This window comes from Macaca mulatta, chromosome 14 (assembly GCF_049350105.2).
Source record: "Macaca mulatta isolate MMU2019108-1 chromosome 14, T2T-MMU8v2.0, whole genome shotgun sequence".
NCBI lineage: Eukaryota > Metazoa > Chordata > Mammalia > Primates > Cercopithecidae > Macaca > Macaca mulatta.
In genome coordinates, this window is record NC_133419.1 from 13,864,870 (window position 1) to 13,884,579 (window position 19,710).

Below are 19,710 nucleotides of genomic sequence, written 5' to 3' on the forward strand. Positions count from 1 at the left end.
TCACCCAGGCTGGAGTGCAATGGCGCCATCTCAGCTCACTGCAGCCTCTGCCTCCTGGGTTCAAGTGATTCTCCTGCCTCAGCCTCCCTAGTAGCTGGGACTACAGGCGCATGCCACCATACCCAGCTAATTTTTGTATTTTTAGTAGAGGTGGGGTTTCACTATGTTGGCCTGGCTGGTCTTGAACTCTTGACCTTGTGATCCGCCCACCTCGGCCTCCCAAAGTGCTGGGATTACAGGCATGAGCTACCACGACCAGCCTGGCTTTATTCACTTTCTTATTCTCCTGTAGGATTTGGAATTCCAGTTCAAATTTTCCAGTTTAATTGTTGATTTCTCATGATAACTGCTCATGCCAGAAAAACTTTCTTTACGTTCTAGTAGCATCTTCTATTGCCTAAGTGGATCTTTCTCTCCTCTCTCCCTTTTTGCACATGAACTTCTGAAGCACAGCATTTATAGTATATTCATATTTTCTGTTCTGTGTCTTAGCAAAATGTCTGGAATCTAACAGGGCATCAGCCCTTATTCAGGTCTATTGCCATATCCATAGAATCATGTTAGATAGAATATCAATTTATTTACGAATGGCAAAACATTGCAGCACCATTGTCTATCCTAGATCACTTGTCTCTAAAAAAAAAAAAAAAAAAAAAAAAAAAAAAAAAAATCATTGAACAATAGCATACCATGTAGGAAACCACTCTTAACAATCTCATATAGACTAATCGCCAGTCCTTCTTCTGCCCAGCCTAAATCTATCCCCAGGACAAGGCCTTACAGCAGCACAAAGCAGATTCCAATCCAAAAATGTTATATAGGCCACCAAATAACGAGAGGAGATGAGCTGTTTTCTCTGGGCACCTTTTATGCACTGTTTACTGTGAGAGCCAAAAATTGATCTTGGCTCTCTCTTTTCTTTCTGTTTTTTACAGATTGAGCCTCTTGTGCTGTTTTTCAACCAGTTCCCTTCCGATAGGCAGATATGGTGGGTTAAGATATTTCTCACTGATGAAGAAAGTTGATATGTTTTTAAAGGTTTCCCAAAACTCATCTGATACCATTTTCCCTAGAGCCTCTTTCCATCTGCTTCTCTGCCTTTTTAGGACAAGATAATATCATTTTGTAATATATGATTTTACAGTTCAATTTATCTGGAAGTAGTCTATGTGAAGGTTACTAATAATTACATTCCCTGATCTTACCCAGGGTCTTAAGCCCACTTTTTCCAACCAGAGTTAAGGGATAGGTGAATATTGCCAAACGTTCCTGAGAAGCTGACAGTGTCTCTTTTCCTAATTTCAAGTTCAGGATTACACATCAATGTCTATAAATTTAAAAATAGGTTCCATTCATCATTCTAGTAACTGAGCTAAATGATTTTTGAACATTCAAAATGTATTTAAAGTAGTTATGTTTAATATATTCATTTAAAAAACAAACAAAAAAAAAACTAAGATAAAATACAAAGCTGGAACTCCCAGATAGAAGCTATTTGGAGATATAAGTTCAGCTCACTTAACTATTTGTGGAGTGAACAGAGGTTTTTCAGTGGAGGGAAATACTCATGTAACACAGAGAGATACTGACAAGGGACCCTCACACCTCTTGGATATATATATTTACCCCAACACTCTAAATCAAGTTACAATTAAAAATATGGTACCCTGTTTCATTAGTTGTTTATATAAGTAGATCCATGTCTATAGCAAGAATTATTACCTATTATTTACCTATAATGGGAATAATATGGGAAATTTTATTTCTAAGAAAAATTTTTAGGAAAAAAACACACTTTGATTAGCATTTGTCAGAGGGATTTAGAGAAATATTATTGTTCCAGGTGTCTTGCTACACCACATACTTCTTTACCCCAAGTGGAGAGCTGCTCCTTTGAAAATATGTCCACCAAATAGTTCTGATTGCTGCTGCTATCTCAACCACAAACTTGGTAATTGTGATTACCAAAAATTCTAAATATTTAAAAATTACAGAATATTACAGAAAGACCAGTTGGGAAAAATTACAAAAAATTACAGAAAGACCAGTTGGGAATCTTTTGTTCCAAATTTCTCATTTTCAGATGTAGAACCTGAGGTTCACAAGGAGAAAAAACTTTCTCAAGTTTACATAGCAAGTAAGTAAAAGTGAGGACTGACTGGTCAAATGTGACTCATGCTCCAGTTTCCTTTCAACTCTATTCCATCAATTATTGACAAAAGATGGTTGGTGATTGTTCCTACATTCTGTTTTCTGGCTATGGGTTGTTTATAGAGTGTTCTGTTTGATAAAGGGCTGATGAAAAGGAGGACTTCAGAAACCACTCTCAGTCTTTGGCATCATTTTATTGATGCCTTAGTTCCCCATTATCTTTGATAAGTCCCTCAATCTTGTATGCCAACACAAACAGATAAGAAATCAAGTTACATTATTCCAATTTATTGCACAAATACAGGCAATTGAGAATACATAAGGAGATCACAAGCACACTAATAATTAATGATACAATACTGCATCGTGGGATAGAGTAGTTATGGAGGGAGAAATTAAGGCTGGATGAAAAGGTGTGCGTTCAGTGGTCTTCATGGAGAAGATGACCTTGAAGTTGAAATTTAGAAAGACAATTTGGGGCAGTGATAGTGTGAAGAGAACCCCAGCATTGTGCTCTGTGTCTGCCTGAGGTGGGCATACTATAAATGGCAGGCAGGGTGGGAAAACTCTCAGTTAGATCTTGAGAAAAAATTCATAAATTGTGTGTTGCGTATAAGAAATATGTAGTCAATGATGAAAATATAAATTGGGTGAAATGAAAGAGAAATACTATACAACTGTAAAGATAGATTGGATCCACTCCTAGAGGTTCTGGTAAACCAGGTTTAAGTGTCTGTATGTGAACGTCCATGCCATGGAAGGGATGTAATTAATACCCACAGATGATCGAGAGTAGAGAGGCAGCTCAGCATGATACACAGTGAAACGGTAGGGTTTTTTATTCTGCTGTCAAAGTTGGAGAAACAAAATTTTATTTTAGAAAAATGAGAATGGAAAACCTCAGGCCCTACAATTAAATAAAGCATACCAAGTCACTTAATTATCTGTTGTGTGATTGTCATGATCACTTACATAATCTAGTGAAATTAACATCTACCTGTCTGTCACCTTTTAATCTTGGCATCCTCAATACATAAAATGGAATTAATTATTTCATTAATTGTGACTAATACTCTCAGACTGATTTTTTTCAGTCATTCTACAGGACTCCTAGGCTAAAAACACAAACGATCTTTTCCTTCTTTTATAAACAGAATTTTTTCTTCGCTTGCTTTTCTTCACTACCTTCTATTCATAATCAACTATCTTATTTCTCACATATGCCCCCATTCTCTGTCTCTAAAGGTCTTTGCAAATGTTTTATTAATTTACTCATCACGATACTCGTGTGTGGAATTTCTCAGCACCTTCTGCATTCATTCACTATTGCTATTTTCTCTGCCCCATATTCATGCCTTAAGTGGATTGCTTATCACTGCGGACTTTTCTCCTGCCCAGGCCTACAGATACTGTCTCTGACGGTTACTTATTGTCTCTTTATCTAATCTTTCTCTATTTTGGGCTACCTGTTCTCTACGGTTTCACAATGCATGTTTATGACTAATTATTGTATCTTCTTTTTTTTTTTTTTTTTTTTTTTTTTTTTTTTTTTTTTTTGAGACTGAGTCTGGCTCTGTCGCCCAGGCTGGAGTGCAGTGGTGCGATCTCGGCTCACTGCAAGCTCCGCCTCCCGGGTTCACGCCATTCTCCCGCCTCAGCCTCCTGAGTAGCTGAGACTACAGGTGCCCGCCACCAGACACGGCTAATTTTTTTGTATATTTAGTAGAGACAGGGTTTCACTGTGTTAGCCAGGATGGTCTCAATCTCCCGACCTCGTGATCCGCCCGCCTCCGCCTCCCAAAGTGCTGGGATTACAGGCGTGAGCCACTGCGCCCGGCCTATTGTATCTTCTATTCTAGATTTTTATCCTTAGTTTTTCCCTCCATTTATAGGCATGTGAAGTTTAACTTAGCTTCACCTCTATCTTAAAATAATTCTCTTACAGTGTTAACTTGCTTCATTTAATAATGATTTCTCCTATAATGACACTAAACCTCTGTCAAATTTTATCTTTACCAGAATTCTGTATTGAATGTCATCAGGCCCTCGATGGCTGCATTTCCCTTTGTCTCCCCAAAATGAAAGTCTAAAAATGAGCTTAATTTAGGTCTAGTTGTACTCTTCCTCCACTTTTCATATTTCTGACTTTTTATCTTTATCTTTTTCTTTTTTTGAGATGGAGTCTCCCATTGTCACCCAGGCTGGAGTGCACTGGCACAATTTAGGCTCACTGCAGCCTCTGTCTCCTGGGTTCAAGCAATTCTCCTGCCTCAGCCTCCCAAGTGGCTGGGACTACAGATGCCCGCCACCCTACCAGCTAATTTTTTTTGTATTTTTAGTAGAGATGGGGTTTCACTATGTCGGCCAGGCTGGTCTCAAACTCCTGACCTCGTGATCTGCCTGCCTTGGCCTCCCGAAGTGCTGGAATTACAGGCGTGAGCCTCCGTGCCTAGTCCTTTTTATCATTTTTTTCAACATAACCAGTGTTCTCCTTTCATCTTAGACTCAAACACTTAATGTATTAGTCAACCAGTTGCTTGTCTAACTTTATTCTTTAATTTGTTAACAAAGTCTACCAGTTCCTCTTTTTCTACACGTTTTAGATATAACCATTATTTCCATTTCCACTCACTTTATTTCAGCTCAGCTCTTAATTTATTCTTCTTTTTTTCACAAATGTCTCACTAAATGATCTCCCCACTTACAATTTCCCTGTTTTTACCTATCTACCTCCCCAGACAATGGGTAACTTAATAAAATTCCCCACTTCCTACTTATCAATCTGCAAACATTATCTAATAATACCATGCCAGTGAATGTGCTGGTGATTTAGGCAATTATACAGATTTTTATAAAACTTCATGCAATACATTGCAAGAATGTATTATTGACTGGTGGTAAAATATTTGCATAGAAAGTTATATATAGTGTAAGTTATATATATGTGTGTGTGACTGTGTGGGTATGGGTGGGTGGTACAAACCATGCCCAACTGTAACTATTAGGAATGCTAAAAAAAAAAAAAAAAAAAAAAAAAAAAAACCATAAGAACCAAATATTATGAAACTGTCAAAGTTTAACTCAACTTTCAGCCAGCCTTCTTGTGTTCTGTATTTGCACAGTTATAATCAAACAGTTAAATCTTGCTTATTACATGTTGACTTTCCAGCAGAGAGGTGTGTGAAGTCATAATATAAAACAAGAAAAATAGGAGTCTATCATATCTACAAATGGAAGGAGAATATTAAGGGGAACAGAAGCAACAAAAACAAAATATTCTCATCTGGCGAATAAATCTAATGTAAAATTGGCAGGCTGTGGAGAGAATAGAAATTTTTCCAGTAGCCCCTTAACAAGACCTTGGCCTTCTGGATTCTTGGCTGTGAATCAGAGTGTTCTGGACATGTGATTCTTATGAATCAGTGGGAGGAGACATTTCCCCTCGATCTTCCAACTCACTGTAAATAGCTGAATATATGTTTAATTCTTCATAAACACGATCATCTGGAACCTGATAAGGGAAAAATCATTTCATATCAATCACCACAAATTTCCCATCCCTAGAAGTCTTGCTCAAGAGACTTATCTCATCTACTTTTGTCTTTCTGACTCTCACACTCTCTGTCATTACTCTCTAATTATTTCTTTCAGTTCCAGAAAACCAAACCAGACTGGCTGGCTAAGTGGGCCCAAAAGAAATCATGTCAGTCGATGACAAGTTGGTGAGGTTATTCCTTAGTATATCTGCAGTCTTATTTATCTATCTTTGGAAGAGAGTGATTTTTTTTTTTTTCTTTTGAGACGGAGTCTCACTATGTCACCCAGGCTGGAGTGCGGTGGCCACGATCTCGGCTCACTGCAACTTCTGCCTCCCGGGTTCAAGCAATTCTCCTGCTTCAGCCTCATGAGTAGCTGAAATTATAGGCGTGCATCCCCATGCCCTGCTAAGTTTTGTATTTTTAGTAGAAACGGGGTTTCACCATGTTGGCCAGGCTGGTCTCCAGTTCGTGACCTCAAATGATTCTCCAGCTTTAGCCTCCCCAAGTGCTGGGATTATAGGCATGAGCCACTGGCCTGGCTACTTTTTTTCTTTTTTTTTTTTTTTAAGACCAAGTCTGGCTCTGTCACCCAGGCTGGGGTGCAGTGGCATGATCTCGGCTCACTTAACCTCCACCTCTTGGGCTGAAGCGATTATCCTTCATCAGCCTCCTGGGGAGCTGAAACCTCAGGAACCTGCCAACACGCTGGGCTAATGTTTCCTTTTTTGTTTTCATTGTTGTTGTTTTGTTTTGTTGTATTTTTTAGTAGAGATTTGGTTTCGCCATTTGGCCAGGCTGGTTTCGAACTCCTGACTTCAAATGATCCACCCTCCTTCGGCCTCACAAAGTGCTGGGATTATAGGCGTGAGCCACTGTGCCCAGCCTGGAGGAGAGTGATTTTTAAAAGGTGGCTAGACTTAAATGCCTCAGGAAAGTGGACAGGTGGAGAGAGTATGTTTCATCCATCAGACCTGGGCAAGTACGTGAGCACCAGGTGCTAGTGGTTCTCATCAAAGGTATAATGGACTGGTGAGGCAAGTGGAAACAGTTGGTAGTCATGAATCAGAAAGGAAAGAATATTGAGGTTTTAGAGCAAGTTGGAAAGGAAAAGTCAAGAAATAAAGGAATAAAACAGAAACAGGAGGCCGGGCACGGTGGCTCAAGCCTGTAATCCAGGACTTTGGGAGGCTGAGATGGGCGGATCCCGAGGTCAGGAGATGGAGACCATCCTGGCTAACATGGTGAAACCCCGTCTCTACAAAAAAAAAATACAAAAAACTAGCCGGGCACGGTGGCAGGCGCCTGTAGTCCCAGCTACTCAGGAGGCTGAGGCAGGAGAATGGCGTTAAACTGGGGAGGCGGAGCTTGCAGTGAGCTGAGATTCGGCCACTGCACTCCAGCCTGGGCTATAGAGCGAGACTCCGTCTCAAAAAAAAAAAAAAAACAGAAACAGGAATGGGCAGAAAACAAGGCCAGATACCTGGGTGGTTTCCTCACAAGCCTCCTGCACATTTGTCTCTCATGCTCCACACACTTTAAGGCATCCATATTTTCTAACATTATACAGATCCTATTTTCCCAACCCTCATTCAGAGGGATATACTATGAAATGTGTGCTACTTATGAGTATAAAATGTGATTTAAAATGTGAGATTTGGAAACCAAAATAATAAAACTTGGAGAAACTATTTTCTGGAAGAAATGTTTCAGAAAACCCAGCCCGTATTTTTAAGGAATAAAGCTCCAATTCTTTAACCCGTCATTCAGGATTTTATATCAGGCTTCTACCTACCTTATTTCCTTTGAGTTCTTCCCCAGCTCCATAGATGGTGAGTGACAGAGCACTACCAAGTCCCAGAATGGTGAGAAACAGCATCAACACTACCATTTCCTATTGAACAGCAACAAACGATAAACAAAGAGTCACATGGTAGGTGCCCCAAAAGTTTATTTTCTTATAGCATCTCCTGCTTTCATCTCCCCATCATCTGACCAGTCCTTCTAAAGTGACACACACACACACACACACACACACACACAGAGAGAGAGAGAGAGAGACACAGGAAAACCCAGAGATGGTTACTTGTAGTAGGTAACTTTAACCCCAAGGAATTTGCCTGGGTTGAGGGGAGCGGGCAGCCAGCATCTCCCTGGACTGTGTGAACTTACAGAACACTATACCATGTAATGGAAGTTACAGAAAAGGATGGTGTTTATGGAACAAGAAAAGAGGGCTTCTTACTTACATTAGGACCCAGAATCTTAGTCTTCCCACACAAAATAATACATACAGCGGAAAAGGAAGCCATAAAGCACTTTTCGGTCCCAAAATATTTCTGGCAACTGTGGATGTGGATATAAGCCGAGCTCTTCTTCAGGTTGATGATCAGGATGGTAATTCCTGTTGCCCCAGCTATGCTGCTGGCAGTGTTTGCTCCCAGGCTTCCTCTCGCCTGATGATAATAAGGAACACTCAGACCTGGGCCTGCACTTACTGGCACATTCAATAAACCTATCTTCATTTCAGGGCTGGATGCATTCAGTAAATTCCACATTGCTTCCAAATTTTGGTTAAAAAGGGAAGCCGTGAAAATGGCCACATTGTTTAATGAGCATATATTTCTTTCTCGCTGGACTGCATTCAGGAACCACATGGACACATACGGTCTTTCCTCAATTCTTCTTCTTAATTGAAAACTAATTATTTATTTGATCATGTGAATATACCTACAAGGACAATGCCAGTGTGGGGACACTTTTTTTTTTAGAACGAGCATCAAGGTAAACATAAACTTCATTGTATGTTAAATGGTGCAATTTATGTTTCTACTGATTATATCCAACTTCTGTTGCAAAAAGCCCCAGAACACAAAATAGATTGAAACAAAGTCATATATCTACATCCACTAGTAATACAGGAGACAAAGACATGTTTCCCTTAAGACTCCTCAAACTCCATTCTTCTTACCTTTTCAAAGAGGAACAAAGACAGAAACAGGCAACTCACCAGATATGTTGCATTTCTCCTTTCAGATAAAATTGACAAAATTCCAGAAATAGAAAACTGTTCAAAAAGGAGGAAAAAAAGAGCCACAATGAGTTTCTTGTTTTCAATGTGTCCTTTTTAACCCCATCTTCCAAACATAGGTACAATTTGGGGTACTTGATAAAGTTACTTAGTAATGTCACCTGTGAACCCAGTATTTCCTTATTCTTAGTTTCTGTAGAGTGCTCCTCAAAAGTAAATGTGTGTACGAATAAGCCTGGGTGTAGTGGCTCATGTCTGTAATCCCAGCACTTTGGGAGGCCGAGGTGGGGGGATCACCTGAGGTCAGGATTTCGAGACCAGCCTGACGAATATGGCAAAACCCCGTCTCTACTAAAAATACAAAAATTAGCCAGGCATGGTGGCCTGTGCCTGTAGTCCCAGCTATTAGGGAGGCTGAGACAGGAGAATTGCTTGAACCCGGGAGGTGGAGGTTGCAGTGAGCCAAGATCATGCCACTGCACTCCAGCCTGGGCGAAAAGAGTGAGACTCCGTCTAAAAGAAAAAAAAGTGTATATGAATCATGTGAGGGTCTTGCTAAAATGCAGATTCTTATTCATTAGGTCCTGGATGGGGCATGAAATTCTTCATTTACATGAGACTCCCAGGAGATGCTAACCCTGACAATGCAGGGGTTACTCTTGGAGCAGCAACGTCCAGCAACATCAGGGGCATGAATCTGTTAGACCACCACTCTCATTCTATTGCAATTGTCTATTTGTATGTTCATCTTCCATCAGCTCCTCTAGGCAAGAAACATGTGTTTGTGGCATGCATATTTCCAGAGTTTGACATATATCATGTGAATATAGAGTAATTATGAAAATGTACAGGATGATATTTTTACCAAACATTTACATATTTGATATAAATATAAGTCAATAGCACAAATTCAAAGCAATCTCCTAAAGACTCAGATTGTGAGTTTGATGGGTTGAGAGACACCTAATAAGCTGTGTTTGAAATAAAAAGACAGTAGAGACAAGTTTCAATGATAACAGAAGTAGAGGTTCAAGGAGAGCCCTGAACAAGTCATCTGAGCACTAAGGATTTAGCAGAATGCAAAGTGAATGTGATATAGTTTAGAATTAAAATATATTCTCATGAATGAAGTATCGATATAATGAAAAAACATGAATAATCTCAAAATAACTGCAGCGAAGGAAGACAAACAGTAAAGAGAACATACTTATATAAAAAATGCAAGTTAATTTATATTCACAGAAAGCAGATCAATGGTTTCTTGGGGATGAGAGGAGAAGGAGTGGAGGGAGGAAGAAAGAATTACAAAGATATACAGGGAAGCTTTCGGAAATGATGGATACATACATTGTATTAATGTGGTGATGTTTTCGTGTGTGTCTATGTGTGTCAAAGGTTAGCAAATTGTACACCTGAAATACTTGCAATTTATTATACGTCAATTAGACCTTTAAAAAGTTAGATACCTTATTATCTCACTCATCCACCTGTTTTTCCACATAGAACAATGAGTAAAAGAGATACCACGAGAAAAATACCTAAAAGTTTCTAGGGCATGGAAGGTCACCATGTGCCCATTGATTTTAATTTTTCTCACCCCAGCAATCTCTTTCCTCATTTTTCATGAAGAAAACTTTATTTTCTATTATTATTATTTTGAGACAGACTTTTGCTCTTATTGCCCAGGCTGGAGTGCAATGGCTCAATCTCCGCTCACTGCAACTTCTGCCTCCCGGGTTCAAACAAGTCTCCTGCCTCAGCCTCTCAAGTAGCTGGGATTACAGTCATGCACTATCACACTCAGCTAATTTTTTATATTTAGTAGAGACGAGGTTTCACCATGTTGGCCAGGCTGGTCTCGAACTCCTAACCTCAGGTGATCCACCCACCTCAGCCTCCCAAAGTGCTGGGATTATAGGCGTGAGCCACCGTGCTCAGCCTCTGTTATTATTTTTAGATGACAGATAAAGCCATATGTAGTTATCATATAACTTTATTGATGAATAGTGCTAGAGGTATGTTCTTGGAGTTGGATTCTGAAAGTTTAGGTTCAGTTACTATCAGCCAAGTGTCCCTTAGGCAAGTCATTTAACTTGAATTAGATTCAGGTTTCTCATCGGATAAAACTGTGGGCTAAATGTTTAACCCAACGTTAATTATAAAAAGAATGTTTTGTTGTTGTTAATGAGCATATCTATGTTAGGAATTATAAATATCATCTTAATACTGGAAATAACTGGTTAGTTCTTAGCAAGAGAGAGACCTATGTTCAGTGTTATTTCAGAAACTATTATAGATATATACTCACAAATATGGCTCCCCAGAATGGATAACCTGCTTTAAATGATGAAAAAATGTCTCCCTCAATGTGTGAAATATCAAGTACAGAGCAGACGACTGTTCCAAAACACAGGCATATCATACCGATCAGAATTTGTGTTACCTATAGAAAAACACATGAATTTCATGAAAATCAAAATATTTTCCCAAGATTGTATCATTTTTTAATAATAGAGGCCGAACATGAGAAACTGCTTTAGTGTCCTAGACTGTCCTGAGAAGGTGATCCACACGTAAGATTTTCCAGGATACCCTGGCCACTATAGGAATTGATACAAGCACTACCTAATGCATGGATGGCCAATACTTTCTCCATGCGCCTTTACTTATGTAGTCATGTTGAACATCAGTAATTGTTCTTTACATCTAAGTAATGATAAAGATGATGAATCCTTCACTCCTATTGGCCATTCTCATCCTAGCAATTTAAAGTCTTTTTGAGGAAATGCTTCTCTGTTCCCAAAAGGGCCCAGTTAGTATCAACTCTTTATCTACCATGTTTTTTAGAGGACCTGCCACCTCTCATGAATCCAAGTGGGAAAACAGTTGATGCAACTCAGTATTCTTTTCTAGACCCAACCCTAACTCTAGTCAAAGTTGGAGGAGGCTCACTCACCCCCAGGAACTCCTGCTCTTTTTTCAAAACTGTCAGCCATGTATGTTGTGGTGGGGATGAGGCCGACTTCGGTAGTCCGCCTGAAGATTCTTCCTGGGGAGATACTGCCAAGACTTCAAATGCAGGCACACTGTGAAATTTAAAAGCAATTCAATCATAAGAACATTCTCTAACTCCCTGTGCAACATCCTCGACTGACAGAAAGGGGAGTTTTGTTTATTTTTTCAAAGCCATCCTGTAACTCAAATCTTCATTGTAATCACTAAGAAACTAAAGCTCAGAGCATCCAAGTAAGTGACCAAGAACACCCGAACGCTATCCAAGTGATTAGATGGGACAAAATGGAGCAAAATCCATGCCAAATTTTCCTATTCTTAATCCAGTGTTACTTTCAAGTTCTTTCTCATTCATCTATGTTGATAAGTAAAACTGAAAATAAACACAGTTACCTATGCATCTCACAATCCTTTTAACATAGAAATGTATCTGAATATATTATGTCAGTAACAAACCCCAACTTCATGTGCACAGAATGCAATGAAGGGATGACTTTGAATGGCTAGATGGGACTCTTACTATTTTCATCTTCAAAGAAGCATCCCACAGCTTATGGATCATAAAGACCAACCAAGAAGCAGGTTATTTTATAAAGTATTTACAAAAGCATGTGTGAAGGGTATGTGTCCCGCAGCACATATCAGACACAGAAGCAAGAGATCTACATACCTAGTATGAACTCTCCTGTCTCATACCCAGAAAATGAGCTTCTAATGTGAGAAAATCTGTTACTTCCACTTTACAAGCTGAGTAAAAATGTTCCTCTTCAGGGAGAGAGAATCTCTTGGAAAGTACGGCAAGTAGCTTCCTCATACCCAATATATTAATTAAACTAGATGAATCCATGCCTAAATCAATAAAGTTTCATCTCCTAAGCACTGTGACTATGACTTCCCCTGCTGCTAAGTGACTGAGAGTAGAAAAAAATAATACCCTATACCTACCTGGACGGCTCTTGTGGGAGAGAAAGATTTGCTCTCCTACTATTTTCCGTGTCCATTTTTTCATTAACTGAGCTATCCAGGAGTAAAGAATATTGTTATATTGCGACTTGGTGGATTTCCTCTTGCTGCATGCTCTGAATAGGCAGTTGAAATGGGTTAACTCATGACATTGATGATTATCTTTATACATATGTCATTTGCCAGACAGATAAGTTTCCTGGCTGATTAAGATCAACAGGCTTTTACTGGTAATGAATAGAAAAATTGAGAAGTCTACTAAATAAAGACTCATATGAAATAAGAAAATTTGAGACTCCTGGAGCATAATTTTGCCTGAGACTAGCAGGATTTACAGAACCTGAAAACGAGACATTTTACTAGGAGTTGAGAAGGTGAGAACGAACTGTAGAAAAGAAAGAGATGTGCCCTTCTTCTGGAATTTTCCCCCCTTGTGTCCTAATTCAGCCATTTCTATGGCAGAAGTTATCCAACTGCACTTCTGAAAAGCTTGTCTTCCTTGTTTAAGGCATACTTGGTTTCACACATAGACCCAAAACTGAAGTGCTGTTTTTGTATGTGAGTGTGTGTGTGTTAGTCTCTGAATCTCCAGATCCGTCTATGATGTTAATATCTATCATCTCTCTCTCTCTTTCTGTCTTTTAGAAACTGTTTAAATGATTCTCTGCAGTAGATGGTCTTGGAAATACAACCGGCTGCATTGTAACTGCTGTGAACCATACCTGATAGTGCGTAAAAGCTAAGAAGACTCCCTTGTCTGCTAAATTATTAGACTGATGGTGCTTAGATCTTTACAGTGGCAAGAATGGGACAGTGAAAACACTGAGAGGCATGAACTTTATAACAAATCCCACGAGCAAATCTAAACAGCATTGGACTGAATGGTATGCCTAAGTTAGAATCAGGGCTAAACCATGTGATCATTGTAACACCATAACTAGCTAGACCATAGCAAAATCAGTACAGATAAGATTCAGAGAAGGTTTTAATCTATTTTATTTCAGTTTGTTTATAAACATAACCTTGAATGGCTCTTCAATAATATTTAAGATACTAAAAATCACACCTCTAATCATGTGTGGTTTTTTGGGGGGGAATGTGAAAAAGAAAATTTTTTTGTTGAAAGCTAAGATATTTACATAAACAGAGGATACTAAAAGACATATTTGTATAGCTTTTGTAGCCAAGTTTATTAACTCAGGTGTCATCTTCCCATGGTGTCTTCAGGAATTGGTGGACATAACCAAGGTGCTTTTGGAATTAAGGAATAGACATTACTCACTTACACGTTCATCCAAAAAGAACTTAATGTTCCATGCCAGGTACTGCCCTTATCACTGTGCATGCACAGATGAATGCCAAAATCCCAGGTCCTTCTAGTCCACAATCAAGCAGAACAGAACAAAAATAAATGATATATTATTACCCAATATGTTGGAGGCTAGAGGATGTTGGAACACATAGAAGGGTATAACAATTCTACCTGATAGGGGATATGTAGAGTTTCAGGGAAGGAATTCCCAGAGAAGGTAACATTTGAGTCCAGACTTAAAATTGAAATGATAGCATCAACATTTTTCTATTTGCTTGTTTTTCTTTTTTTTGAGACAGAGTCTCACTCTGTCACCCAGGCTGGAGTGCAATGGCACGATCTCAGCTCACTGCAGCCTCCGCCTCCCAGATTCAAGCAATTCTCCTGCTTCAGCCTCCCGAGTAGCTGGGACTACAGGAGTGTGCAGCTACACGCAGCTAAATTTTTTGAATTTTTAGTAGAGACGGGGTTTCACCATGTGGGCCAGGCTGGTCTCGAACTCCTGGCCTCAGGTGACTCATTCACCTCGGCCTCCCAAAGCGCTGGGATTACAGGAGTGAGCCACTGTGCCCAGCCACGAATTTTCATTTTATCGTTCTTTCTTTTTCTTTTTCTTTCTTTCCTTTTTTTTTTTTTTTAAATGAAGTTTCGCTCTTATTGCGCAAGCTGGAGTGCAATGATGCCATCTCGGCTCACCGCAACCTCTGCCTTCTGGATTCAAGCGATTCACCTGCCTCAGCCTCCAGAGTAGCTGGGATTACAGGCATGCGCCACCACACCCGGATAATTTTGTGTTTTTAGTAGAGACAGGGTTTCTCCATGTTGGTAAGGCTGGATGGAACTCCCGACCTCAGGTGATCCACCCCCCTGAGCCTCCCAGAGTGCTAGGATTACAGGCGTGAGCCACCACACCCAGCCTTATTGCCTCTTTCTTAGTGAAATTTCCCCACACCTGCTGGGCAAAGTCCTGAAGTCATGGTTCTGTGTGGCGTTTCCTAGTAGTTTATAGTAGTTCATTATTTGTGCAGCAAATAATCAGGAATTGAAGTTGAGATTTAGACTGGAAACAAACTGAAGATGGTCTTTGGTGTTTGCACGCGATGCTATTTTGTGAGAATTGTCAACAGAACCTTGCAAAATGCAAATCAGAACCTGTCATACCTTATGGACTCCAAATTGTTTCCTATCCCAATTTTCACAACCACCTCCTTGCCCCTTCGTAAGTTACTTATTATCTTCTATGCCTACACTTTGGTTCCCTACAGTCATGTTTTGTCATCTTTCACAATAATAACATTGAAACATATGACAAAATGACTGGCTTTTTTGCTGAGGCAAAGTTATCAAGATGAGTTTTAACCATGCTGCTACCTGAAAGGAAGAGATAACAGAGTTAACACCCCTTCCCTACCATGTATCTTTCCTCCTCTAGCACGGTCTTTGCACACGTGTTTCACCCACCCCACATCTCTGGCTTCCTCTTTGACAAGCAAGGTTTCCTCTTTCAGTTACATACTAGATTTATTTCTTGAAACTTACAAAAAATTTGCTTTCGTATCCCACATGAGCAATTGTTTTCTCAAACTGAATGCTCTACATTGAGCATTGAAATAAAATAAATATGTATGAATTTGCATGTTACAAGTTGAAATTTATACTATCTCAGATTAAAGCCTTAAAAGTAAAACCTAAAACCATAAAAACCCTATAAGAAAACCTAGGCAATACCATTCAGGACATAGGCATGGGCAAAGACTTCATGACTAAACACCAAAAGCAAATGCAACAAAAGGCAAAATTGACAAATGGGATCTAATTAAACTAAAGAGCTTCTGTTCAGCAAAAGAAACTATCATCTGAGTGAACTGGCAACCTACAGAATGGGAGAAAATTTTTGCAATCTATCCATCTGACAAAGGTCTACTATCCAGAATCTACAAGGAACTTAAACAAATTTACAAGAAAAAAATAAACAACCCCATCAAAAAGTGGGCAAAGGATATGAACGGACACTTCTCAAAATAAGACATTTATGTGACCAACAAACATATGTAAAAAAGCTCATCATCACTGGTCATTAGAGAAATGCAAATCAAAACCACAATGAGATACCATCTTGCACGCGTTAGAATGGTGATGATTAAAAAGTCTGGAAACTGAACAGATGCTGGCAAGGATGCAGAGAAATAGGAACACTTTTAGACTGTTGGTGGGAGTGTAAATTAGTTCAACCATTGTGGAAAACAGTGTGGAGATTCCTCAAGCTTCTCCTTGGTGAAGGAATGAAAACACTGGGCCATAAGTCCAGCATTCTAATTTTTCTGGGGACTGCTGTGGCATTTGCTTCTGTCTTGCCTATCTCAGACCGTGTATTCCCTGAAGAAGACCACCAGAGTCCAGAGTCAAAGCTAAGCGGCAAGGATCTTTATTACAGGTTCGAACCTGGAACTATCCCTCGCTCGTGAAACGAGACGGGCAGGAGAGCTCCCCCACTGAGCTCCGAGCAGTGTTATATAGTCTAAGAAAAGTGGGCATAGAGTTATTATATAAATCAGATATATGATTGGCTAGTGTTTGAACAAGGCGATTTGGCTAACTATGATTGGTTCCCGCCATTTCTGATATTTTGGTTCAAACTTTGAGGCGGGAGAGCAGGTTTATGGCAGCAAGAGTTTATCTTACTTAAACACGTCTTGTGACCTTGCCTCAGAACTTACAAAATCTCTGGTATGTGCAAAACAAAATCTCTGGTACGTGCAGAAAACCAGGTACTCACAGAACTTACGAAATCTCTGGTATGTGCAAAGATTAGAGAGCAGAACAAGGGTGTAGCGGGTGGGGGGCGGGTACACATCTATCTTTGTGTCCTTTCACTGGCATACCCTAGACACATGGGCATCATTAAGAACAAAGGCTGCAGTTTGAATAGCAAGCTAGTACATGCCACATTCCCCCCTTCCATCTCAGGGCAAAGCAAATAAGCAAAACAAACACTGAACCACAACTACCCCCTTTCCAAAAAAAACCCAGCTCCCTGAGAAGGGAAAGAAAAAGAGAGAACCATATGTTCTGATTTTTCTGAGGGCTGCCCAAGGCACTGGCTCTGCCTCAACTGTCTTCCATGACTGGATGCTCTGTGTCCGGAGTAGGTGGAAGTAGGGCGGACAGGGGTTCAGCTGTCTCTAGGCAGCAGCAGCGCAGCGGGAAGCTGAGACTCTGTCCCTGGATCTGGCTGCTCAAAAGCTCCTGTTTATCTTGTAACTGAGGTTTTGTACTCTTTGGCCTAACTTCCCTCCTGTCCCCTGCTCCCTAGTCTCTGATAATCATCATTCTACTCTCTGCGTTTATTAGTTCAACTTTTTTGGGGTTCACTGAGCTCATACAGTATTTGTTTTTCTGCGCCTAGCTTATTTCACTTAGCATAATGACTTCCAGTTCCATTCGTGTTGTCACAAATGGAAGGATTTCCTTCCTTTTTATCACTAAAAAATATATTCCACTATATATGTATTCCACATTTTCTTTATCTATTTATCTGTCCACGGATAGTTAGGATGTTTTCATATCTTGGCCATTGTAAATATTGCTGCAATGAACATGGCAGTGCAGGTATCTCTTGAGCACACTGATTTCAGTTCCTTTGGATATATACCAGAAGCGGGATCGCTGGACCTATTTTTAACTTTTGAGAAAGCCCCATACTGTTTTCCCTATGGCTGTACCAATTTATGTTCCTACCAACAGTGTACAAGGGTTTGCTTTTCTCTATACCCTGGTCAACACTTGCTATCTTTGGCCTTTTTGATAATAGCTGTTCTAACAGCTGTGAGGTGATAGCTCATTATAGTTTTGATTTGTATTTCTCTAGTAATTAGTAATGTTCAGCATGTTTTATATAGCTGTTGGCCATGTGTATGTCTTCGTTAGAAAAATGCCTGTTCAGGTCATTTGCCCATTTTTAAAAATAAGGTTATGTGGTTTTTTTTCTTCTGAATTGTAGCAATTCCTTACATATTTTGCATATTTACCTTTTATCGGATAAATGGCTTGCAAATATTTTCTCCCATTCTATATATTGACTTTTCATTTGTTAGTTTCCTTTGCTATGCAGAAACTTTTTAGTTTGATGTGACTCCACTTATTTATGTTTGCTTTTGTCATCTGTGCTTTTGGCGTCTTATCAAAAAAATTATTGCCAAGACCAATGTCAAGGAGATTTCCCTATGTTTTCTTTTAGAATTTTCATCATCTCAGATCTTACATTTAAGTCTCTAATTCATTTTGAGTTAATTTATGTAAATGGTATAAGGGCCCAATATCACTTTTTTCCATGTAGATATCTAGCTTTCCTAACACCATCATTTTAGTCTCAAATTTTCCCAATTCTAAAATTGTCTTGATTTTGTATACTTGTTGGATTCCAAGCTCATATTATTGTCCAACTTTACACTGTTAATTCCATTCTTACTGGGTTTCTTTTTTACATATTCACTTATGTACCAGCCCTCTCAAAACTGTTACTCATAATGTAGTCATAGTGACCTTTCAAATTGGCATTATTAGTAGTATCACCATCCTCTGAAATCCATTCAATAACACCCATTGCTTTATGAAAGATTCAGTCTTAATTGGCCCACTATACCCTTCATGACTGGATTTCTGCCTTCACTTCTTCTCACCCTACTGCCTCCATATGAATAGATATATAGACATAGTCTTTTCCAGAATATCATATGAAAAGACTGTATCTGTATATCTATTCATATGGAAAATAGTTTGGTTGTTACCAGAGCTTGGGGTGGGGAGAGAAGTTTATTTTCAAGAGATTACAGAAGGGAACTCTTAGGATGATGAAACGGCTTTGTATGGTACTGTGAATACATAACTCTATGTTTTGTTAAAACTGATAAAATGGTGTTTTGCAAATAATGAACTTTACTGTATGCTACTTTAAAATAAAAATTAACCAAGATACCTGTGGAATGCAGGATGAAATTTAAGCTGTGAAAAATAAATTAAACAACTTTAGAAATGCATGCCAACCTCATTGAAAGAGGTAGAGGTTAAAAGGAGCTGGCCTAAGTATTTATAAAAAACAACTACTTTGACTGCATACCTTAAAGCTAAGGATAAAAAGAACTATACACAAACAGTGTACTGTAGGTAGCAAATTTATTTCTCACAAAAATACTGGTTAGCAATTCTGAAATGAATTTACATGTGTACTAACGTTAAACAGGTAAGGAAATAAATTGTGGAAATTGTTGCCAGATTTACATATTCAGAAAATAGGTTATAAATAAGCAAGGTTGGGAGGTTGCTAGAATGGACCCTGTGTGACCATATTTGAGTAGAATTTATCAGTAGGAATTCATGATAGAGAGAAAGAGAGAGTGATGGATAGATACATACATACATATGGTAATAAATATAGATATGTGCGTGCATGGGTAGTGTACTTGCATATAGTTCTTAGCTTTGTCCCCTAAGAGGGCCTTGTCATGCACATCCATGTGAAGAGACCACCAAACAAGCTTTGTGTGAGCAATAAAGCTGTTTAATCACCTGGGTGCAGGCGGGCTGAGTCCGAAAAGAGAGTCAGTGAAGGGAGATAAGGGTGGGGCCGTTTTATAGGATTTGGGTAGGTAAAGGAAAATTACAGTCAAAGGGGGATTGCTCTCTGGCGGGCAGGAGTGGGGGGGGCT

The 19,710-nt window shown here is 39.3% G+C and overlaps 1 protein-coding gene across 1 annotated transcript; it reads right to left on the minus strand.

The window, feature by feature from the left end:
• Positions 1–5,211: 5,211 nt before the first annotated feature.
• Positions 5,212–12,821, minus strand: MS4A2 (membrane spanning 4-domains A2). Its single transcript, XM_001088362.5, has 7 exons — positions 12,676–12,821; positions 11,675–11,804; positions 11,027–11,161; positions 8,698–8,754; positions 7,982–8,143; positions 7,483–7,581; positions 5,212–5,662 (listed from the first exon to the last, which is right to left on the minus strand). The coding sequence occupies exons 1-7, from the start codon at positions 12,729–12,731 to the stop codon at positions 5,564–5,566; spliced, it is 738 nt and encodes a 245-aa protein (XP_001088362.1). The 5' UTR covers positions 12,732–12,821; the 3' UTR covers positions 5,212–5,563.
• Between the last annotated feature and the right edge of the window lie 6,889 nt (positions 12,822–19,710).

Coding starts and splice junctions, on each gene's coding strand:
- MS4A2 (XM_001088362.5), bottom strand. CDS start 12,731: ATGGACACGGAAAATAGTAGGAGAGCAAATCTTTCTCTCCCACAAGAG. Junction 11,805..12,675: donor CTCCCACAAGAGCCGTCCAG/GTAGGTATAGGG, acceptor TAAATTTCACAG/TGTGCCTGCATTTGAAGTCT. Junction 11,162..11,674: donor AAGAGCAGGAGTTCCTGGGG/GTGAGTGAGCCT, acceptor GTTTTTCTATAG/GTAACACAAATTCTGATCGG.